Below are 25,451 nucleotides of genomic sequence, written 5' to 3'. Positions count from 1 at the left end.
AAATTCAAGCCATATGACGTTGCCTATAATAGTCTCTCAAATCCTTCAAATTTCTTATTTTTAAAACTGGGATACCCTTAACCAACTTTATACAATTCTTGCGAGGATTTAAATAGGAACAAGTAAAAGTAACTGGCACATAGTAGATATTCAAAAAATGTTACTTTCATATCCCTTAAAAATTTCATTTTCTAACCACTATAGAATCTTGAAGGGTAGATCAACAATTGTTTTACTTATCTCCAGGTGAATCCCTGTTCTATTTTCCAAAGAGATTACTCTGTATTTTTTACCTATATATTTTATAAAGTAAATATAAAAAATGGTATGCATTTACTCTATCCATTTTAACAGCTCCTGTATATACTCAAAAGTCCAAAAGAAAAAACATGCATAACCTCTATTTCTTTCCCAACTATCAGACCAATATTTCTAAAAGCTTTTCCAAATATCTGGATATCTCATCATGCCACCTTCAAACTCAAGATTCCACTATTATGCTCTATGCTGCCACCTATCGGCTATTACCATACTATGCAGAGATTTCCTCCTCTTGGATTCTTAAAGCCAGCCTTAAAAAGCACAAGCTTCAACCCACTGGATATATTTACTTCCACATTCTAGTTCTTTTCAGATGAGAAGCTCCAAGTGCCTTCAAAAAGTTTTAGTTCAATCACTTTAAGTCTAACACAATTAGAGATACATAGCTGACAATTTACATCTTCTAATAAGCTTTCTACTTTTCCTATTTTCCGCTATAGATGTTATGGCTGTGTCTGAAAAACATAAATGCCAAAGATAAATAGTGAAGTGTCTAATGGAAAATATCAGCTTTCCAAGAACTAGCTAAATTGCCAAATGGAAATATTCCTTCTAATTAGAAAAGCAACTAGAAATTGAGGAATAAAAATAATAACAGCTGTTTTAAATGCTACATGGTTCCATGCCTTGATATTTCTGTCTTCTAAAAATACTCATACAATAGTTTACCACATATAGCAATGGAAAACTCAATTATATTACAAGACTATATTGTACTCAATTACTGAACACAGAAGGGCTTTCTTCCCAACCCTACACTAAAAAAGGTAATTAATAGCTGCTCCTTCTATTCCACCAAAATGCCTCTTAAATGACTTGTTCAATCGCCACAACATGCATGCTTATGCATGCACACACACACAGTTTAAAGTGATCAATTTCACTTCACTGATACTTAATTTATGGTCTTTCTCAAACCACACTGAATTTCAAAACACTGTTCACATTAATTCAGTGATAACAGACCATCCTGGATAGTCAAAATAACAACTTTTCATGTAGTAAGCTAGAAAAGGAAACCACACTGAAAAGCTCTTAAATTGGCTTTCAGATTTTAAAACAACTTGCTAACAATGGTAAATAATGGTACAGAGGTTACAAGGAGGGGTAACAAAGAATACACAACATGGTTCAGTGTTCAGAGGTTGACAATGTACTTCAGAACATAAGACACAAACACGGAAAACGAGGAACAAAAGAAGGCAGACTTTTAATTGACAAATAATTGTTATAGATACTACAACAGTGTGAAGGGTTGAAACAGCAGTAAGAGCAGAAGTATACCACTGATATGGATAGGAGGGTGAACGCTTAAGCTAAGAATAAAGGCAGAGGAATTTAAGCTATAAAAAACAATTGGTATGCAATGCTACAGTCTAAGTAGTAAAAGCATGTTGTTTACTACAAACGACTGCACCAGTTTATCTGAAAGAAAACTGTACAGAAGACTTGTGGGGTATCATTAAAAAGAGGGCCTTCGGCTCGGGTCATGATCTCAGGGTCCTGGGATCGAGTCCCGCATCGGGCTCTCTGCTCAGCGGGGAGCCTGCTTCCTTCTCTCTCTCTGCCTGCCTCTCTGCCTGCTTGTAATCTCTCTCTGTCAAATAAATAAATAAAATCTTAAAAAAAAAAAAAAAAGAGGGCAGCAGCAGAAGGACAAGTGGACTGACCTGTGGAGAGTACTGAGGCAGAGAACATTAGGCTAATGAATCCAGAATACAATGAAAAAAGTCACTGGAAACGGAGCATGGGATAATGTTTCCACACTATTTGAGGGATAAGGGCTGGGGGAAGGGAGTTTAAACTTGTAGCAGTGTTTAAAAGACTGAAGAAAACTAAAAGAGACCAATCGTGTTATTTCAGTAGTCTAGAAATAATGTTAACGGTATGAACTACAGTAATGACTATGGGGACGAAAAAGAATGAAACTCCGTATGAGGGAAGAATTTATGGAATCTGGTCAATGATTCTGTTAGAAGCGTACGAGGCAGGGTGAGGAATTAAAAACATTTCCGAAGCTTTAAAACGGGGAACAGGGGGGTGCCTGGGTGGTTAAGTGTCTGCCTTCAGCTCAGGTCATGATCCCAGGGTCCCTGGACTGAATCCCACACTGGGCTCTCTACTCAGTGGGGAGTCTGCTTCTCCCTCCACCCCATCCCCTGCTCCCTCTCGGTCGCACTCTGACAAATAAATAAGAGATAAATAAAACAGGGAACACAGGCACCTGGGTGGCTCAGTCGGTTAAGCATCTGACTCTTGGTATTAGCCCAGGTTTTGATCTCAGGGTTATGAGGGCAAGCCCACCACTGGGATCCACGCTAGACGTGGAGCCTACTTAAAAAAATAAAATAAAATAAAACAGGGAACAGAAGTACCATAAAAAAAAAAAAAAAGTAAGATAGGAAACCATTATTAATAAATATTTCCAACAACTGAAATGTTTCTAAACCAAAACTCATTAATAAAAACAGAAACCCAAAGGTATAGCCAATTTTTACAATTAAACAGCATTCATGCCCATATAGTATAAAGTAACATCTTATACTAAAGCATAAACCACAGTTTGTCATAAAGCTACATGAACTGTAACTACTTGACCCATATCCATGTTACTGCTTTTAGTACAAATGACTCCCCATTGCTTGAATTATCATGTACTTCATATTTAAAATAAACCAACAGTTTGAGGTCTAGCTAATTATTCTGCCCAGTGAACTATACAAATAAAGTAATGCATGCTGGGATACAGATTTCTCAATAGGCTAATCAACATACTAGAAACAGTCTAAATACCAAAACTGAGTTACTATCAAATCTTTTATAAATAAATATGGAATCACATCTTCCTTTTCCTATAAATCTTCCAACAAAGTAGTCAAATTTTGAAAAAATAAAAACTATAAAACACCACTCTAGGGAAGTTCCACAAGTTTTTTGGTTACCTTTACTTTATCTCTTCTCAAGCAACAGAATAGACAATTTTCATCAAAAGTCCAATCGGAAATGTTTTCAGGTTCACAGTCTGCAAAAATAGTTGGAATACTAAATTAACAGACAAGAAAAGGAATTTTTTAGGAAACAAATGAGAATATAAAAAATATTTATTTTAACAAGAACAAAAACCCTAAATAGTAGTCAGTTTCCTTATTTGTCTTAAAATTCTTAATAACTGCTCACTAGTGTATGTATCTTATTAATACATGTATTTGCATTATCAACACAAAAAGATGCTTACAAGGATACAGCTTTAACTCACATAAAATTGAATAAAAAGGAGATGGAGGCTTAAATCACAAAAATATCATGTATGTCACGAGGAAGAATTTGAAATACCAAAAGAAAAAAAAAAGACTTTGAATACCTTTAAATAAACTGAGATCTTTTAATAATGCAGGTCCAAACAGCCCTTCAAGAATACTTTCAAACCCTGAAAGGATAAGAAAAAATCCAAATTACAATAATACTCCCTATGGAATGTAATATCAATCTGTTGCTGAAAAAATGATAGTGTATTCTGCCAGTTCTCAAGGATCCCCAGGTTATTGAAAGGATGCTGAGGAAAGAGTGTCAATGACAAATTTAAAAGAAGCATTTGCAATTCTGTCCATGATTAACATTCAATACAAATTCAAAGCACATTCAAGAACAATACAAAACAGACACCACTAGAAATAACCAAAGAATGAATGGAAATTCATGGGTTCTCTTATCATTTTACAAAAATCCCAATACCTCCCTACATAAATGCCCAAACTCCATTTTTCAAAAGGCACATTTCCCAATAAAAGATCAAATTGTTTCAAATTTCCACAGCATTCTACATTAATCTAAATAGCATGTTTCTGAATATCAACTGAGGTCACAGGTTTTTCAAGCTAACAGTTTTTGAAGAAGCAAAATCCTCACTGACAACACCTTTATCACTAAAGAAAAAGGTCACAACATAGTATTTTAGAAGAAAAACGACGTTGTAATTACTTCACATTGCCACAGTAACTACTTGCTGGTTCTTTTATGAAGGTAGAACCCACTAGCTATACACACAAAAAATTCATATATACCTATACATAAATATTTAAAATATTATCACTTTTTACCAGTATATAAAAACTTTTCTCATTTATTACCTCAAACACTGCTGATCAACTCAATGAAAACAATTTAAAAATCTTGGCCATCTTGCTGTTTCCTATGGTTCATTAAGAGAAAAAGGAGTGAAAAGAAGAAAGGAATCAGACTGTACCTTTATATAACATAAAAGAAATAATGGGTTAAGAGTAGTGGTTCCCCAACTATGGACCTCCCTGGGAGCTCAAACAGTTACAAGGGGTCCATGAATCCATATAAACTTAAAGCATGAGCTTCAGAAAGAATATGTCTTGTACATTCAGTATACATAGTACTTTTCAAATGCATAAAAATGCTACTGTAATTAAGAAAATACAAAAAGGGTTACTGAATTTCTAGTATATACTATGTATTTTGTGGCACTAAGTATTCTGTCACATAGTCTACTATCATTTACAGGTTTATAATTTAAAAACAAAAAAGTTACAGTGGAATATTACTCAGCCAGCATAAAGAATGAAATCTTGCCATTTGCAAGGATGTGGGTGCAGCTAAAGTATATTACTACACTAAGTGAAAAAAGTCAGTCGAGAAAGACAAATATCCTATGGTCTCACTCATGTGGAATTTAAGAAAACAGATGAACATATGGGAAGGAGGGAGGGAAAAGGAGAGAGGGAGATAAACCATAAGAAAATCTTAAAGAGAGAACAAATGGAAGGTTGATGGAGTGATATGGGTGGGGGGGATGGGAAAGATGGATGAAGGATATTAAGGAGGGCACATTTTGTGATGAGCACTGGGTGTTGCATGTAAGCGATAAATCACTGAATTCTATTCCAGATACCAATATTGGACTGTATGTTACCTGAATAAAACTTAAATTAAAAAATATAATAAGTACTCTTATTGTCAAAAGAAAGGGAGACCCACTAATTTAAAATACTATACCCAGGTGGATACATGAAGTCCACACACACAGTTAGCATTTCTTTATCACAATCACCATAAAGGGTTCTGAAGACAAAGGGGTAGAAGGATGGTCCTTAGAAAGAGTATTTTATTTCATTAAATAACACAGGAGAGCCTGGAAAGCTCAGTCAGTGGAGCATGAGACTCCTGATCTCAGGTTTGTAGGCTTGAGGCCCTCGCTGGGTGTAAAGATTTCTTAGAAATAAGATCATTAAAAAAAATTTAAAAAGACCGAAATTTAAGAATAAAAATGCAGTGTAAAGGATTTGGGGGGGGGGGGTCCACAGTATTAAAACCACTGTTTTCAATAGAGTAATCTGCAGAGTCTGCATTATCAACACTGTAGTTAGAGCTAATTTTTCTATACTATTTTCTAGACTCTCGATTTTTCATTTGTTGTCAAGAAGCTATTGTTTTTCAACTCTCTTTAATTTCTTCCCATCAAAGTTATTCCAAGGACATTAACAAAATCAAGCTACCCATTCAACCAAATTAGAGTTATCTCTGCCTTTTACTATCTACCTATTATAATCAGAACTTTTCCCACTGATTTACTATGGACTCTCCTCCCCACATTAGGGAGGAGAAAGGGTAGAACTGGGGGTTTAGAGGTTAGGTAGATGTGGTAAGAGAAGGAAAAAGGAATTGCTAGATCCTAGCTATCTTGGGCCTACAAACTAGATATTCTCAACACTGGTTGTTGTTTTTTTTTTTTTCTTCCCTTAAATGAATCCTATTGTCTGTCTCCAACTGTAAAACCCTATTATACAAATACTAAGGAAAGCATTTTAATAACCTGAAGTACCAAGCACACAATGCAATTAGCTAAAGGAGATTACAGGTGGCTCTTGTCCCAAAGACTATGCTTTCACTTGGATTTGTATGAAATTATAACAAATTACAAACTTGTATACTAAGCATAAATTCTTGAAAAGGAAAAAATGTAAATATATCAAGAATACTCAGAACCAAAAAAAGGCAAAAGCTTTGAGAAAGAAATTTATAAAAATTACAAAAGATAACAGAATCTGAAATAAGAAAATAAAAACTTCATCAATAACACATACACACTAACAAAAACTGAACCACGTATCAAAAAACTACGAAAGGGTAAAGGCCAAAAGGGAATCAAACAAGAAAATATCTGGTGCTTTAACTAAATTCTGATCAAAATGCTATAAACAGGTCACCTCTATTTTGCTTATATCTGTAACATATGTTAAACCTTACAAATATTATCAATTAGAAACTGTAAAACCATATTTTGCTACCCTCTATTAGCTGAATTTAATGCTATTCAGTTTTATGAAGTATTGAATTTAGCAGCTGCATAGCAACACGAAATGCCTCATGTGCTATGCTTGACATTAACAAAAAGCAAGTAAGGGAAGAACAAATGTATTCAAAATTTATACCATAATCTCACAGAAAAGCCATGAGATCAATAATAAAATGCCAAGGAAAATTAAATAAATACTGAAAAAGACAGTCATGTCATTATGTTCAAACACTAGGGCTTAAAAAGCATCTTTATGTAATATATCACATATAAAGAAATATTAATAATCTTGAAGGACCTATTTAGTGTCTCAAGAATTCCTATCCAACATCACAAATGGTCTCAATGTTGGTCTCTAGTCTTTTCCTCACCACACCTTCACTATGTTTTCAAACTATTCCTAAAACACTGCTTTTTGACAATGTTACTATCCATTCAGAGAAACTCTTTGTTTAAAAAACAAATCCCAAAATCTTAAGTTCAACAATCAAAGCTGCTTATAATTTGGTTCCAAGCTACCATAAGCAGCCTTATGTCCCAGAACTTTGCACTCATTCTCACAGCTCCAATCACATTGGTATTCTGATTTATTTAGTCATCACTTATACCTCCTAGTATTTTTTCAAGCCTTTCCATTTCACCCCTCAAGGCACTCTTCAGTTTGTTCACCAAATACCTATTTGTTTACTCAATATATACTGACAGCCTACACCCAGGACAGTGGCAGGCACTGAGTAAGCAATGGTGAACAGACATTGTAGCCCTCATGAAGCTTGGGTTTCTAGTTTTCTGATCCTCAGAATTCATTTATCACTCTCCCCTTTTAAACGTCAATTGTTTATGTTTTGTTTTCTGTACAGCAAAGCCTTATCTATGCAAGTATTCTGTCAAATAAAATTTGTAATAGGCTATCTAAGCCCTTTTCTCCTTTTCTTTTCATACATTTATGTCTGATCTGCTCAAGGGGATTTAATGCTCTGGGAAGGCTAGGTAAGTCTTCCTGTTTCCCACATTTAAAAAAAAATATTTTATTTATTTATTTGACAGAGAGAGAACACGAGTAGGGAGAGAGGCAGGCAGAGGGAGGGGAAGAAGTAGGCTTCCCGCCAGGCAGATAGCCTGATGCGGGGCTTGATCCCAGGACCTCAGGATCCATGACCCGAGCTGAAAGCAGATGCTTAACCAACTGAGCCACTCAGGAGCCCCCAGCCACATATTTTTTCTTATATCAGGACTCCACATGCCTAGTTTTAAGCTTCTGATTAAATAATCATATAGCTCTCAAAAACAAAAGATAGAAGATTAAAAATTTTCACATATTCCCTCTTCGATCTAAATCATACTTGCTACCCCTTTATTTGTAACCAAAAGGGGAAAAGCAGGTTATGAAAAATAGCAGGACAGGAACGTATCAAGTCCAGAGCCAACTTCAGTAAGCAATATAGTCTGTACTTAAGAAATACAGAAAATATTATGGATGGAATGAAAAAAGGGTTCCATGAGTCTTGGGAAGAAACTTTCGTCTGAGAAAACCAGAATAACTGGAGATTAGCAATTTGAGAGGCAAAAAGGTACTCAAGGAAAAGTAGGAGCACATCAGAAAATTAGCAATTTTTACATCAAGGTCCTTGGGTATCTTGTAAAACTTGGTGTTTGGTGTAAGAGCTCACTCCCCAACAAAGCATAATCTTTTTTTTTTTTTTTTTTAAACATGTAGATTTCTGTCTGGTAGAAGTGATCACCCCTTTGACAACAATTTGTTGTTTTTTTTTGTTTTGTTTTTTAAAGATTTTATTTATTTTTTTGACAGAGACAAACAATTGAAAAGCACCAGATTATATAATCTTTTATATTTTATCCAAGGTAATATAAGGTAAAGAATCCCTTTTTTAATATTCCAGCTTTCCCAGTGTATCATTTAACCAAAGAAATGTGGATGGACTTCCACACATAATAAAAACCAGGCTCCTTTTTCATTACTTAAAGCAATCTGCCCAGTGCTGGACAACTAAGTTCACTAAGAGTTCTTCCTTTCTCCCTGAGCATCTGCTCCTGGTTCATGCACTCTGAAGAGCCTGTTTGGTGGCCCACTTATCACCCTCCAAATTACCCAGCACAAGAACTGATGGAAAAACCTGACCAGATACAATGAAGAGATAATCTAATTACAACTAATGGCCCAAACTGAAATAGAATTAATGAAGAAAAAAATATAAACTATTTCTATTGAGACAGGAAAGAAAAGCATCTTAAAAAGAGCATGCTACTTTAAAAAACGTAGATAATATGTGCTTAGGAGAGAAGGAAAAAAAGAAAAAAAAACTGTCAAAATAACCAAACAGAGGTATTATGTAGGAAAATTAGTGATTTAAAAACTAAAGAAATGTCCTCATAATGTATAATGAACCTGAAGACACAGAAATCATGAGGTGGTCAAGACATTTAATAATGTAAAACACAATTTCCAGAACAAGAAAACAAAGAATAAAAATTTTTAAAAAGTTTTTTTAAAAAGGAAAGCAGAAGGAGAACAAGAAGAAAACTTTGCAATGTTGAATACTATCTTGAGTCTTCGTATCAAATGGGCTCTGAGAAATATACAGGCAGAATACTCAGGGGGTGGGGAAAGCATGTATACATAATGCTTTCCCGGTAAAGTATTTCAATTTCAAGAATAAAGCTCCAAATACGGGGCGTCTGGGTGGCTCAGTGGGTTAAGCCACTGCCTTCAGCTCAGGTCATGATCTCAGGGTCCTGGGATCAAGTCCCGCATCGGGCTCTCTGCTCTGCAGGGAGCCTGCTTCCCCTTCCTCTCTCTCTCTGCCTGCCTCTCTGCCTACTTGTGATATCTCTCTCTCTCTCTCTCTCTGTGTCAAATTAATAAATAAATAAATCTTTAAAAAAAAAAAAAAGCTCCAAATACGGAAAAGATTTTCCTTTTACTTAGAATAAGAGAAAAGAAATTTAGACTGCCAGTCATTTCATCAGTAAAAGTAATGGAGGTACATTTACAAAATTCTGATTGTAAAACAAAAACAAATCAGAACACTTTTTTAGTCAGTCTATTATTCAAAGACATGGGTAAAAGAAAATTACTAGATATGCTCTGATTTGAAAAGCAGGACAACATTCACTCTGGGGTAAGAGTTACTTAAAGGAAGTTGTTCAGCAAATAAAAAATGATTCAGACCAAGGACCTCCTAAGAAAACAATGTTTATATAAAAAATTATGCAAGCAATATACCAATAAAATTAATAGTCCAGTGTAAGTAACTGTTATTAACACAGGGGTTCAGTTTACTATAACAGATAAAAAAAGAACTCTTTAAATAGATGAACACAATATAATTTTTTAAATGAACGACTTGGGAATAACATCCCAAATTACTACAACAAAATTTTAGGTGAAGAAGAATAAGATATGCTTAAGTATGTTAAAATCAAGTGTGTATAGGGATAAGGGAGCAATTTATAAGTCATTAACCTTTGATGTTAAGGAAATGCAGGCTTAAGATAAATTTGCTTAAAATGTATGAGTAAAGCTGAAGAATTTCTAAACCATTGGAGGAAATAAAGAATAACAAAAAAGGTCAACTATTAAAGTAAATATTAAAAATTAAATAAAAAGTAAGCATACTGGGACACCTGAGAGGCTTAGTGGGTTAAGCCTCTGCCTTCGGCTTGGGTCATGATCTCAGAGTCCTGGGATCAAGCCCCACATCAGACTCTCTGTTCCCTCCCCGGCCCCCAACGCCTACCTCTCTGCCTACTTGTGATCTCTGTCAAATAAATAAAATCTTTAAAAAAAAAAAAAAAGCAAGCATACTAAACAAGAAACACAAGAAACAATTTCAGGGATAATACCAAACAGGTACATATTACAATAAATACTGACTAGATTAAGTGAAAGATTGTCACATAGGGTATAGCAATATGCAGTTTATAATGACCTTAAAGTGACAAAGAAATGTTGAAACTGAAGAGGCAGACAAAGAGAAAAACATAAGAAAAAAAAAGCAGTAAACTAGTTGGCAATAACAATATCGACAAAGAAGAATTCAAGGATAAAAGCATAAAACAAAATAATGATGAATTTTTATTATTACTAGAAGAGGGTTTTTTTTGTTTTTTGTTTTTTTCCTAAGATTTAGTTGTGGGAGAGAGAGAGCACAAATGAGTGCATGGGGCTTGGGGAAAGGAAGCTCCAGCAGACCCCTACTGAGCAAGGAGCCTAATGAGGGGCTCAATCCCACAACCCTAAGATCAGGACCTGAGCAGAAATCAAGAGTCGGACGCTTAACCACTGAGCCACCCAGGCACCCCAGGGGTAATCTGTTTCATGAGTAAAATGGACCACTAATTTTTCTCATAATCTCTCTATCTGTGCTTGGTAACTGACTTCATAGAAAGAACTGAGATACACTCTATTTTTTGGAAGAGGTGACAGACACTCTCTTCTGTAAAAGCTGAGCCGAACCCACATCTAAAACCATCAAGGTGTTTTGAAAGAAGAGCTCTATAAAATTTATTTAATAGTTACAGAACCATTCAAGCTTTTCATTTCCTTCTTCAATCGGTTTTGGAGAATTACATTTTTCTTTAATTTCAAAATTATTGGCATAAGATTTTTGATAGTATTCTCCTTCATCGTTTTTGTACTTGTAAAATATACATAATATAAAATTAACCACCGTAGCCATTAAGTGTACCACTAAATATATTGATAGTTTTTACATCATCCATCTGTAGAACTTTTTTCATCTGCAAAACTGGAACACTATTAAACAATTACTCCCTATTCCCTCTACCCCAGCCCTGCCAACCACCATTCTATTTTCTATCTCTGGGAAATGCAACTACTCTATGTACCTCTGAAGTAGATCTCGTGTTATTTGTCATTTTGTGACTGGCTTGTTTCCCGTCATAATGTCTTCAAGGTTCATGGATACTGCACCATGAGACAGGATTCCCTTCCCTTTTAAGGCTGCGTAATAGTTCACTGATACACAAATTACATTTTCTTAATCTGTTCATCCATCTATGGACACTTCAGATGCTTTCAACTTTTGCTATTGCAAATAATGCTATAAATCTCTTAACTTTTAAATCTTTTATGTTATTTCTAGTTAGCCTTCATTTTGTAATATTGTGTCTTTTATTCCTTGCTCAATCTTACCAGATTATTTTCTTATTCCCCATTGCCCACCTCTGACTTTTTTTGATCTTCTCTATCCTATCTTTGCTTTCTGGTTCATTAATTTTCACTCTAAGTTTCATTATCTTTATGGGTTTATTCTGTTGTTCTTTTTCTAATTAATGACAGAAGCTTGGTTCACTTTTTATCAGGAATTTTTTTCTTATAATTATTTTCAGGTTTTCCTGTTTGTTTTTTTTTTTAAACAAAGTATTAAGTATAAGAATGGATTTAGAGAACTAAACCTTTATTTTGTATTAAGAAGTAATCTAGTGGTGCACCTGGGTGGCTCAGTTGTTAAGCATCTACCTTGGGCTCAGGTCATGATCTCAGCGTCCTGGCACAGAGCCCCACACTGGGCTCCCTGCTCAGCCGGAAGCCTCCTTCTCCCTCTCCCACTTCCCCTGCTTGTGTTCCCTCTCTCACTGTGTCTCTCTCTATATCCAATAAATAAAATCTTTTTTTTTAAAAGAAGTAATCTAGCATAAATACAATGTACTATATATATCCATACAATAGAATATTATAGTATGGATGAATGACTTCAAAACACTATGCTAAGTGAAAAGGGCCAGAAATAAAAGACCACAATACTATATGATTCCATTTTATGAAATGTCCAGAAAAGATAAATCTATATAAACAGAAAGGAGATTAGTGGTTTCCTACAGGTAGGAGTGAAAATAGCAATGACTGCAAAAGAACACCACATTTCTTTCTGAAGTGATGGAAACATTATAAAATTTGAAGTTCGTGATTGCTGCACAACTCCGTAAATACAATAAAAATCACTTAAAATGGGTGAATTATAAGATTGTAAATTATTTCTCAGTAAAGCTGTTAAAATAAGTATGCATGTTTTGTAATGTTTTAAGAAAATGCTGCCCAGGGGCACCTGGGTTGCTCAACCAGTTAAACATCTGCCTTTAGTTCAGGTCATGGTTCCAGGGTCCTAGGAACATGCCCCATATCTAGGGAAGCCTGCTTCTCCCTCTCCCACTGCCCCTCCTCCCCACCCCCCACCACTTGTGCTCCTTCTCTCTGTCAAATAAGTAATAAAATCATTAAAAAACAAAAAGAAAGAAAATGCTGCCTATTACAGAGATAACCTTATAATTCTAATTTAAAATGTACAAGTTAGGGGCACCTGGGTGACTCAGTGGGTTAAGCCTCTGCCTTCCACTCAGGTCATGATCTCAGGGTTCTGGGATTGAGCCTCGAATCCGGCACTCTCCTCAGCAGGGAACCTGCTTTCCTTCCTCTCTCTCTGCCTGCTTCTCTGCCTACTTGTGATCTCTGTCTGTCAAATAAATAAATAAAATCTTTTTAAAAAAATGTACAAGTGAACAGCTGATTTAGACATGTGGTTTTAGGCTGAAATCTTATTAAGTTTGCATACTGTATATACTTGTACAACTTAAGAACAATCAGGTTTATAACTATAAATTATTAGATTTACTTAAGTACTTAGGGAGATTTTGTAAAATATCTAAAGAGAAAATATAAAAATTATAATTCATAGTTACAGATTGAAACTTTTTAAAAAGTTAAATTAGGGCACATGGGTGGCTCAGTTGGTTAAGCGACTGCCTTCGGCTCAGGTCATGATCCTGGGATCAAGTCCCTCATTAGGCTCCCTGATTGGCAGGGAGTCTGCTTCTCCCTCTGACCCTCCCTCTTCTCATGCTCTTTCTCATTCTCTCTCTCATAATAAATAAATAAAATCTTTAAAAATAAATAAAATAAAAAGTTAAACTAAAATATTACAAGCTTAAAATTAGAGTAAGATCTGTATTTTAAGAAAACTAGGTTTTATATTTGTAACTTTAAAGTGAACATTAAATTAGGAATCAAAGTATACATTATCTTTTATATACAAAGCCAACCTAAAGAGTATTTTTTAAATCTCACATTTAATTACAAGAACCAATCAAGTGTTATTACAGAGCCCAGCAGTGTGGGAATAGAGGATGTATTTAAAATATATGCCCTGCCATTAAGATTTACACACATGTCTGCTACCATGCATATACTGATAACTCCAATCTCTTATCTCTTGTCCCAGACCTTATTTCTAACTGCCTGCTTCATTCACATCATCACCAAGATATCCCAAATAACTCAAAAGTCCAAATCAAAATAATTTCATTCCTTTTACCTCATCTCAGTGATTCCTTCTGTATTCCTTACCAGGAAAATAACATCCCTAAACCCTTCACCCTAAATCATTCAGATTACAAATCTAAGTCTGTCTGATTTCATTCTTTCCCTAAGTCAATCATCAACTCTTCTAGTCAGTGAGTTCTACTCATTCTAATTCAAAAAGACCCATCCAAATCTATTCTCTTTTCTACCCTTAAATTCAGGTCTTCACCATTTTTTACCTTAAAATTACACGCTGTTCACGTTATCATTAATTGAGTCCTTAGCTGGCATAAAGCAAGCCCTGTATCAGGTACTTCACACCCACTATAATGAATCTTCAGAGGAACCATGTAAATTACTACCTAGTACAGGTAAGAAAGCTAAACATTGAAGTGGCTAATTTTTTCATATAACTACAAAGAGGCAGAGCCTAGATTTAAGGCTCAGTGGGTTGAGCCACTGCCTTCGGCTCAGGTCATGATCTCAGGATCCTGGGATCGAGTCCCGCATCGGGCTCTCTGCTCAGCGGGGAGCCTGCTTCCTCCTCTCTCTCTCTCTGCCTGCCTCTCTGCCTACTTGAGATCTCTGTCAAATAAATAAATAAAATCTTTAAAAAAAAAAACAACCAAAAAACCTCAGGCTCTTTGGAATTAATCCACTGCCCACTAGTGACCTCTTCTAACTTTTCATTAATTTTACTATATCAGCATCCCCTATATGACCATTTTCAACACAATCCATCCTTCACACTGCTGCCAAACTTCTTCCATCGTTTCTCTGTTTTAAAAACCTTTGATGGGGTGCCTGGGTGGCTCAGTGGGTTACAGCCTCTGCCTTCTGCTCGGGTCATAATCCCAGGATCCTGGGATCGAGCCTCGAATTGGGCTCTCTGCTCAGCAGGGAGTCTGCTTCCTCCTCTCTCTCTCTCTCTGCCTCTCTCTACTTGTGATCTCTGTCAAATAAATAAAATCTTTAAAAAATAAATAAATAAATAAATAAATAAATGAAAACCTTTGATGGTTTCCAATAATATTAGTGAAGACTTCAAATTCCTGGATGGTATCCAATAGAACTGAGGGCCTGTCTAGTCTCAAACTACCTTTTCAATCTCCCATGACACCATTTTCTGTCTATATACACTGTGTTCTAGTTAGACTGATTTATCAATCACTATATACATGCCAATGCTTCCATGCCTTTTAGGCACAGGAAGTCCTTTGCCTAGAATGTTCTCCTGCAACCCTCAATCTAGTTTGTTTTAAGGCCTCCTTTATCTCATCCCTCAAGCCCTAGGCAAAGCTAGGAACATCCCCATCAGTGCAGCTTATATTACTACTTATAAACTATATATATATATATATATATATATATATATATATTTTTTGGCATTCTATCCACCAGATTTTGAGTGAAGAACTGGAGTCTATTATGTTTCTCTTAATATCAGCCTGTTCCTTAAACTGCAGTCAATGTTTGTTGAATGAATGCAAACACGCTCTTCTTAATGCCTATACTCTTATACTCACTTGAGTGGTGTGAGATTTTAGAATGACTCCATTTTGTGTCTGGCATGTTGAAGCCCCAAAGAAATAGTTAAATAAAAACAGAAGGGTAACTGATACTGGATGGGAAAAAAGGATGATTTTTCTACTTGAGCTCAAATAAGTTCCCTGTATCTATGAACGAAAACCAGAACATAATTAATGGCTTGCTCTGCTGGTCATGAAGAGAGATGACAGAAGACTTCTTTTTTTTTTTTCTTTTGTACAAAGCTGCAATCACAGCAAAGACAGAAATAAATTGAGAAAGATGAGGTCCTAAAAAAATAATGGTATTAATATAGTAAAAGAATATGTATTGAGTAGCTGCAACATTACCGAAATAATTTCATAATTATATTTACATACATAATGCCATAAGTGAGATTCCAAGATGTTAAGTAACCAAAAGCACAAAGGTAGTAAGTAGCCAGGTCCGATGAATTTAATTCTTTGGAAATCCAAAGGCAGTTTGGGTTCATTTTTTTCTGTTATATCAAACTGTCTTGGGTAGAGTAATTATGCTAAAAAGAAGCCATTTAAATGCAAATCTGAAGTTGATTAGGAATGAGTCAATTACACCAGGAGTTCACAATCTGGAGGCCACAATTCCTTAGAGGAACTCCAACATTACAAGGTCAGTAAATCCATATGAGCACTGTTTGTAAATTAAATAAAAATGTGCTTGTATACAGCCTCTATTTGTCCAAATGCCATTTTGCTGTAAACAAAAACATATTTCCTTAAAAAGGATTACTGAATTCATAATAACCTTCTGTTATTACGTATTTTCTCAAACATTAAAAATATAATAGAAGGTGGGAGACTGGCAATTTCTTTTGCCTTTTTTTTTTTTTTTGATTAAATGAAGTAAAGAGGTTTTCTATTGTTTTTGAGCCTCCTTTTCTTGGTGGACTATATAAATATTGAGTGTCTACTAAGAATCAGACACTAGGAATGCAGCTGTGAATAGTACAGACAATAGTTCCTATCATGGAACTTTTAAATCCTGACTAGGAAGACAAATGATATAAATGATGAGGAGGATCATGAGGATGTATGATAAGGGTAAGTAAAGAAGTAATGGTTGGGCGCCTGGGTGGCTCAGTGGGTTAAGCCGCTAACTCCGGCTCAGGTCATGATCTCGGGGTCCTGGGATCGAGTCCTGCATCGGGCTCTCTGCTCAGCGGGGAGCCTGCTTCCTCCTCTCTCTCTCTCTGCCTGCCTCTCTGCCTACTTGTGATCTCTCTCTCTCTCTGTCAAATAAATAAATAAATAATCTTTAAAAAAAAAAAAAAAAGAAGTAATGGTTGAAGAAGAAAATAGAGTTAAGGGGGTAACAGCTAAGCCCTGATAAATCCCGATAGTTAACACTAAGTAATGTTAACTTAGGGGCTTAGGAAGGAGAATCTTTAGAGAGGTCAGGAAAAAAACTTTAAGCGCCAACATTTTTGAGTACTAAATGAAGTGAGGGAGCAAGCCACACAGATAACCAAGATAGGAACATTCTAGGCAGAGGGAACAGTGCTGAAGCAGCATATAGTATGAGCTATGGTGTATATCTGAGAAGGAGCAAAAAAGTGGATACGGTTTCAGCAAAGGGAATAAGATAGAAGTAGGAGATGAAGTCAGAAATCTAGAGGCAAGATCCTATAGACCATGGTGAGGATTTTGAATTTAACAGAAATCAACTAGTTTTACATTTGGGTACTAGTGGAGGTGTAACATGATCAGATTTATATTAAGATTCCCAGGTGGATGCACCTGGGTGGATAACTGATTATGAGGAAAACATACTTTAAGATTTTTAAAAATTTATCCATTTGTGAGAAAGGAAGGGAGAAAGGGAGACCACTGGTGCACCTGAGCACACACAAGCAGGGGGAGTGGCAGGCAGAGGAAGAAGCAGGCTCCCTGCTGAGCAAGGAGCCTGATGAAATAAATGCAGGACTTGATGCCAGGATCCTGGGATCATGACCTGAGCCAAAGCAGACATGACCTGAGCCAAAGCAGACGCTTAACTGACTGACCCACCCAGGCGTCCCAAGAGGAGAACATTATTAAAGGACTATTATTACTACAGCTTTGGCAAGAGATAATGGTGGCCTGAACTAGTATGGGAGTCATGAAGTAGAGAGTAGTGGCTGGACATAGAGTATATTTTGAAGATAAAACCAATTTGCTTTGATGATGTACTAGATGTGGAACGGGAAGGAACAGTGTTAAAGACAATACCTGGGCTTCTGGTTTGAGAACTGGGTTAATGGTAATGTAACTTTCTAAGATAGAGAGTACTAAAGGAAAAAAAAACTTGAGCGGAGAGAAATCTAGTTCAGTTTTGGACATGGTAAATCTGACATGCCTTTTAGAAATCAAAGAGGGTGTGTGCAGGAGGCAACTGGATAGGTGGAGTTTGAATTTAAAAGGATACACTGGCATCAAGGATATAAAACTGGAAATCATTAAAGTACAGACAGAATTTAAGGTCTTAGAACTAGATGAGATCACATTCGGTTAACGAGGGCAGATAAAATGAAAAGAGGAAAGAGGACTGGACACTGAAGTATTCCAATGTTTACCAATTAGGACAAAAAACAGACTGAAAATATGACCAGGTCTTATTTATGGTTCTATTTCCAGCATCTGGCAAACAAGTCAGTTGTAAAGACTCAACAAATATTACAGTTGATCTGAACTAGCATATGGCATGTAATTAAAATAAACACATATTCTACCTCTCAACCTCACATACAAGATCATCTTGAAAGGGAACCACATCTTTTTCAATATAATCAAACACATTTTTTTAAATATCTCTAATATCTATGTTTAAAAAAATCACTATAACACATCTCCAAGAGACCTTGATATATGGCAGTACAAAAGATCAAACTTTAATCTGGTCCCTATTGAAATAAGTTTCCACATGTTTTAGAAAATTTTAAATTACACCCAAAGTTCGAGTTAGCCTTCAGATTTTTTATACACATTTACATACAAAGTAAATTTTTCTTAAATTTTTATTTATTTATTTGACAGAGAGAGATCACAAGTAGGCAGAGAGGCAGGCAGAGAGAGAGAGGAGGAAGCAGGCTCTCTGCTGAGCAGAGAGCCCGATGCGGGACTCGATCCCAGGACCCTGAGATCATGACCGGAGCCGAAGGCAGCGGCTTAACCCATTGAGCCACCCAGGCGCCCCCAAAGTAAATTTTTAATAATGTTCAATGACTACCTACTGCCTGGAGAATAAAATCCAAACTATGAAGTGTGGCTTTTAAAATCATTCCAGATACAAACCATTCCTCAACATTCTCTCCCAATTTCCTTCAAGCACACTCAACTGTTCTGTTTCTTGAATCAACTTGCTTTTGCTTAATTCCTCTCCCTCACCCCATTCCTTCATCTAAAAAGCCTTCTCTCAAATCTCACTAGTCTTGATCCTGCTTTGTCTTCAAGGTCGTAGATCAAAAGCTCTTCCCAACTGTTATCTTTCCTTTTTCAAATGACTCCCCAAACCTTCATTTTATCTGTCCTGAATTTTCCACATGAATGCATATGTTTTATGTAACCAACTGAATTCTATACTTAGTGTTATAATGTAATAGAATGAACACTAGTACTTAGGGAGTAACAAACTAGTGATTAACAGCAAGGACTGTGGCGCCAAATAACCTAGGTTCAAATTTCTGACTTTGCCTTTTAACAGTTCTATAGTCTTAGGTAAATGGTCTTATTATTCCTCACTTTCCTTGGCTATAAAATGTATTGATCTTTAAAAATTAAGGTAATCCTGGGGCACCAGGGTGGCTCAGTAGGTTAAGCCTCTGCCTTTGGCCCAGGTCATGATCTCAGGGTCCTGGGATGGAAGCCCGCATCAAGGCGCCTGCTTCCCCTCCCCCACCTCTGCCTGCCTGTCTACTTGGGATCTCTGCCAAATAAATAAATAAAATCTTTTTTAAAAATCTAAGGTAATTCAATATTTTCAAACTGTCTGAAATAGTATCTAAAACTATAATGTAAGCACTGTATTATGAAGTGTTTGAGGAAGAAGGTTGTGTTTGGTAATTCCTGTTCTTTTCCTTCTGATTTAAAAGACAACCACATCTAACAGTAAGTTGATGTTGGGGGTATGAAAATTAACAAGGAAAACTGGAAAATAAAATGCCACATTTCTACCCAGGAGGATGGACAGCTAATTGTACTTGGGAAGTGGGGGAAAGTAAGATTACAGATACTACTTAGATGGTGATGAAGTTAAAGAGGGTATTAAAATTAATGTTAACCAGGTGTCTGGGTGGCTCAGTTGGTTAAGCATCTGCCTTCAGCTCAGGTCATGATCCTGGAGTCCCAGGATTGAGTCCCACATCTGGCTCCCTGCTTGACAGGGAGTCTGCTTCCCCAGTGATCTTTCTCCCCTCATGCTCTCTCCCTCTCTCTCTCAAATAATAAATAAAATCTTAAAAAAAAATGTTAATCATCATAGCCTATGTATGAGTAGACTTTCTAAACTACTGGGAAAAGGGAGGGAATCTGTCAATGTAACCAGAGACAGGAAGAGGTGGAGTGAAAGTAACAGCGAAGCACAAGAAAAAAGATGGCAGATAAGTTAAACAGAAAGAAAGACTGCAAAGGTTGAACTTTTATCAAGAGAAGGGTTTTCAAAGGACACCAGGGGAGTCCAGTCAGTTAAGAGTCTGCTTCAGCTCCGGTCATGATCCAAGGGTCCTGGGATCGAGTCCCACATCAGGATCCTTGCCCGGGGGGAGCTTGCTTCTCCCCCTGCTGGTTCACACACTCTCTCTCTCTGACAAATAAATAAAATCTTTAAAAAAAAAAAAAAAAGGAGAGAGAAATGTATTCAATTTTATGATTTGTCATGATGTGAATCCTGAATCTTTACATTAACTCTTTTTCCTTTGGAAAAAAAATTTATGTTAATGGGCATATAATATACAAAAATGTAATTTAAGACAACAACAGAATAAAGGAACAGAAGTACACAGGGGGAAAATATTTTGTATACTATTGTAACTAAGTTGTTATTAATCTGAAATAGAATTTTATAAATTAAGATGTTAATTATATATTCCCAGGGCAAGCACTAAGAAAATCACTATAAAACTGTACAGTAAAAAAATAAAAAAGGGAATTAAAATGTTACACTAGAAAATATTACACAACACAAAAGAAGATAAAAATGGAGGGCTTTAAGAACAAACTGATATATGACATGTAGAAAGCAAATAGCAAAATGACAAAAGATCCTTAACAGTAATTACATTAAATGTAAATAATTGGGTTAAACTCTCCAATTAAAAGGCAGAGATAGAATGGATAAAAGAAACATGATCCAACTAAATGCTGTCTACATGAGACTCACTTTAGCTCTGAGGACAGAGGCTGAAAGTGAAAGAAAAGATAATACATAAAAATAGCAACTGAAAGAGAAATTAAGAGTGTATACACTGATATCAGACAAAATACATGTTAAGACCTGTTACAATAGACAGACACATGATGAAAGAGTCATCTATCAAGATTTGACAATTAAAAACACAAATGCACCTAACAGAGTCTCAGAATATGAAGCAAAAAAAAACAACAGAACTGAAGGGAGAAACAGCTCAACAATTAATTGTAGACTTCAGCACCTCACTTGCAATAAAGAATCAAACAATTAGGTAAAAGATACAAAGGAAAGAGGACTTAACACCATGAATCAACTAGACCTAAAAGACATACAAAGAACACTGCACCCCAAAAAAGCAGAATATACATTTGTCTCAAGTGCACATGGGACATTCTCCATGGTAGGCCATATGTTAGGTCGCCAAAAACAATTATCAATGAATTTAAAAAGTTGAAAATCCTAGAAAGTAACTTCTTCAGCAATAATGCAATGCGATTAGAAAGGATGGGGCAATTGGAAATTTCACAAGTATGTGGAAATTAAACAACACATTCTTAATCAATGAGTCAAAAAAAGTAATCACAATGGAAATTGGAAAATACACTGAAAAGAACTAAAAATAGCCACAACATACCAAAACATATGGGATGCTGCAAAAGCAGTACTGAAGGAAATCTACAACTGTGAACATCTACATTAGAAAAGAATTATCAAAAATCAATAACCTTACAGTTTAAGGAACTAGAAAAAGATGAAGAAATTAAATACAAAGCAAGCAGAAGAAAAGCAATAATAAAAGGCAGAAGTTTTAAAAAGAAAATTAAAAAATCAGTGAAACCAAAACTTCTTTGTGAAGATTAACAATACTGACAAACCGTTCGAGTGACCAAGAAATAGAAGAGAGAAGACTCAATTTACTAAAACCTGGAACATAAGTAGGGATACCACTACTGACTTTACAGAAATAAAAAAAAAAAAACCATAAGACAATACTATGAACAACTGTATGCCAACAAATAGATAACACAGATAAAATGAACAAATTCCTATAAACTACCAAAGATGACTCAAGAAGAAATAAAAAATCTGGTAAATCTATGATGAGATTAGAACAGAAACAAACAAACAAACAAACAAAAAAACAAAACCCCAAAACCTTGACAAAGAAAGGCCAAGACCCATATGGCTTCAATGATTCTCCCAAATATTTAAAGAAGAATTAATTCCAATGCTCTTCACTCTTCAAAAAATGGAAGAAAAAAGAATACTTCCTGATTCGCTGCGAAAATTGGTACTTCCCTGATACCACAGAAAAAGACTTCACAAGAAAACTACAGACCACAATCTCTCATGAACATAGATCTAAGAATCCTCAACAAAAAACACTAGCAAACCAAACTCAGCAGCGTATTAAGAGGACTATACAACATGGATTTATCCCAGGAATGCATGGTGGCTCAATCGATTTTTTAAAAAATCAATCACCATAGTAACAGAGCGAAGGGGGGATAAATAACATGATCACCTCAACTGACACAGAAAAAAACATCTGACAAATTCCAACACACTTTCATGCTAACACTCAATGGAGATTTCACAACCTGATAAAGGGCACCTATGAAAAACTCACAATGAACATACTTAATGGTAAAAGACTGAAAAGCTTCCCATTAAGATGAAGAACAAGACAAGGATGTTCATTCTCAACACTTTTGGAAGTTCTAGCCAGGCAATTAGGTAAATAAAAGGCATCCAAATTGAAAGGAAGAAGTAATATCTCTTTTCACAGACAGGATCTTACACAGAAAATCCTAAAGAATCCACACAAAAACTATACTAGATCTAATAAACAAGTTCAGTAAAGTTGCAGGATACATGAGAAACATCCAAAAATCAGCTGTATTTCTACACACTAACAATGAACAATCTGAAATTAAGGAAAGAGTATCAAAAAGAATAAAATACTTAGGAATAAATTTAACCAAGGAGGTGAAAGACTTGCACATTAAAAACTACAAAACATGAAATGTTGGAAGAAACTAAAGACCTAAATCAATGGAAAGATCCTATGTTCTTGGATTTGAAAACCTAGTATTGTTTAGATGGCAATACCCCCCCACACACCCTACAAAACTGATCTATAGATTTAATGCATTATCTATCTTATGTTTATTACGAAAACTGACAGGCTGATCCTGAAATTCAAATGGAATCGCAAGGGAGCCCAAACAGCCAAAACAGTCTGGTTTTGAAGAAAGCTGAAAAAAATGAAAACAAAGTTGGAGGATTCACATATCCTGATTTCAAAAATTATTACAAAGCCACTGTGTTGGCACAGAAATAGACATATAGACCAACAGAACAGAACTCAGTGTCCAGATATAAACCACATATCAATGGCCAATTGATTTCTGACAAGGATGTTAGAACTATTCAGTGGGGGAAAGAATCGCCTTTTCAACAAACAATGCAGGGACTACTGACAGCCACGTGCAAAAGTATGGAGTTGGATTCTTACCTCATACCATACATTAAAAACTCCAAAAATACCAAAGATCTAAATACAAGAGAGAAAATGATAAAATTCTAAGAAGAAAACATAGGGGTAAATCTATGTGACTATGGATGTAGCAATGAATTCTTACATGACATCAAAAGCACAAGCAACAAAAATTTCAAAATTTTAAACTTCATTAAAAGCTTCTACTACTATTCAAAGAATATTATGAAGTGAAAAAACCCACAAAGTAGGAGAAAGTTTTTGAAATCATATGTTTAATAAGGGTCAAATATGTAGAATATGTGAAGAATTCTTAAAACTCAACAAAAACTCTAAATAACCCGGGACGCCTGGGTGGCTCGGCTGGTTAAGCCGCTGCCTTTGGCTCAGGTCATGACGCCAGGGTCCTGAGATCGAGTCCCACACATTGGGCTCCTTGCTCAGAAGGGAGCCAGCTTCTCTCTCCACCTCTGCCTACTTGTGAGAGCACGCACGCTCGCTCGCTTGCTTACGTGCTCTCTCTCTCTCTCTGACAAATAAATAAACAAAATCTTAAAAACAAAACAAACAAAAACCTCCAAATGACCCAATTTAAAAATAGGCAAAGGACTTGAACCCATGTTTCTCCAAAGAAGATTTACAAATGGCCAACAAGTACAGGAAATGATGCTCAATATCATTAGTCACTAGGGAAATGCAAATCAAAACGAGACACCACTTCATACTCACTAGGATAGTTATTTAAAAAACAAAAAAGGAAAAGTAAGAAGCTTTGGTGAAGATATGGAGAAACTGGATTCTTACACACTTGATCGGGATGCAAAATAGTGCAGATGCTGTGGAAAAGAGTCTGGTGGTTCCCCAAAAAGGTAAAAGAGAATTACCATGTCTCCTAACAATTCCACTCCCAAGCACAAATATAAGAGAACGAAAACAGGTGTTCAAAAATCTGTATACGAATGTTCAGTCATGCATTACTCATAAGAGCCAAAAAGCAGAAATATCCAAATGTCATCAGCTGGTGAATGATCATACAAAATGGGGCAGAAGTATACAACGGAATAATATTTGGCGAAAAAAGGGAATTATTATGGCCAGAATGCTTGTCCCCTCCATTCATATGCTGAAAGTTCTAACTGCCAATATAAATGTATAACTTAATTAAGGATAATTAAGGTTTTAAGAGAAAGGGGCCTGATCCAATAGGATTAGTGTCTAATAAAAAGAGACAGCAGAGAGAGCTCCCTGCTCCTTCATACTCCAGCATAGTGGAAAAGCCATGTGAAGACACAGTGAAAAGATGGGCATCTCAAGGCAGGAAAAGAGTACACATCAGAAATGACCCTGCTGAACACTGATCTGGGGCTTCCAGCCTCCAGAATTATAAGAAGGTCAGTATGTGTTTAAGCCATCCAAAGCTTTGTTATGGCAGCCTGTGCTAATACAGCAATGAAATACTGATAATGTACTATAACATGGAATCTCAAAAATATAATGCTAAATTAAAGAAGCCAGACACAAAAGGCCTTATATGATGGTTTAGTTTTATTTTATTTAAATTCAATTAACATATAGTCTACTATTAGTTTCAGAGGCAGTGGTAAGTGATTCATCAGTCTTATTTAATAGCCAGTGCTCACTGCATCAAGTACCCTCCTTAATGTCCATCACCTAGTTATTACCCCCCCCAACCCTCCACCCACCCACCCCACCCCAGCAACCCTCAGTTTGTTTCCTATAGTTAAGAGTCTGCTGCGGTTTGTCTCCCTCTCTAATTTCATCTTATTTTTTTTCCCCTCCCTTTCCCTATGATCCTCTATTTTGTTTCTTAAATTCCGCATGTGAGTAAAATCACATGATAATTGTCTTCCTCTGTTTGACTTCGTTTGCTTAGCATAATACCCTCTAGTTCTATCCATGTGACTACAAATATAAGATTTCATTTTTTTGATGACTAATATTTCACTGTATGTATGACAAATTCTACTGTAATTTTTAAAAAGTGAGGGATCCCTGAATGGCTC

At 35.8% G+C, this 25,451-nt stretch overlaps 1 protein-coding gene across 7 annotated transcripts in view; it reads right to left on the bottom strand.

Moving 5' to 3' along the window:
* The window catches only part of LCOR (ligand dependent nuclear receptor corepressor), a 143,493-nt gene that overhangs the window by 74,461 nt on the left and 43,581 nt on the right, over positions 1–25,451 (bottom strand). For all 7 annotated transcript variants that reach the window (XM_044240228.1, XM_044240230.1, XM_044240231.1 and 4 more), the window contains 2 exons: positions 3,683–3,748; positions 3,264–3,343 (listed from right to left, as the gene is read on the bottom strand). In XM_044240228.1, coding sequence (XP_044096163.1) covers positions 3,264–3,343; positions 3,683–3,748 — 146 coding nt within the window. The remainder of the gene's footprint in view (positions 1–3,263; positions 3,344–3,682; positions 3,749–25,451) is intronic.

The sequence above is a fragment of the Neovison vison genome, chromosome 2 (genome assembly GCF_020171115.1).
Source record: "Neovison vison isolate M4711 chromosome 2, ASM_NN_V1, whole genome shotgun sequence".
Lineage (NCBI taxonomy): Eukaryota > Metazoa > Chordata > Mammalia > Carnivora > Mustelidae > Neogale > Neogale vison.
This window is presented reverse-complemented; position numbering and strand designations above follow the sequence as displayed.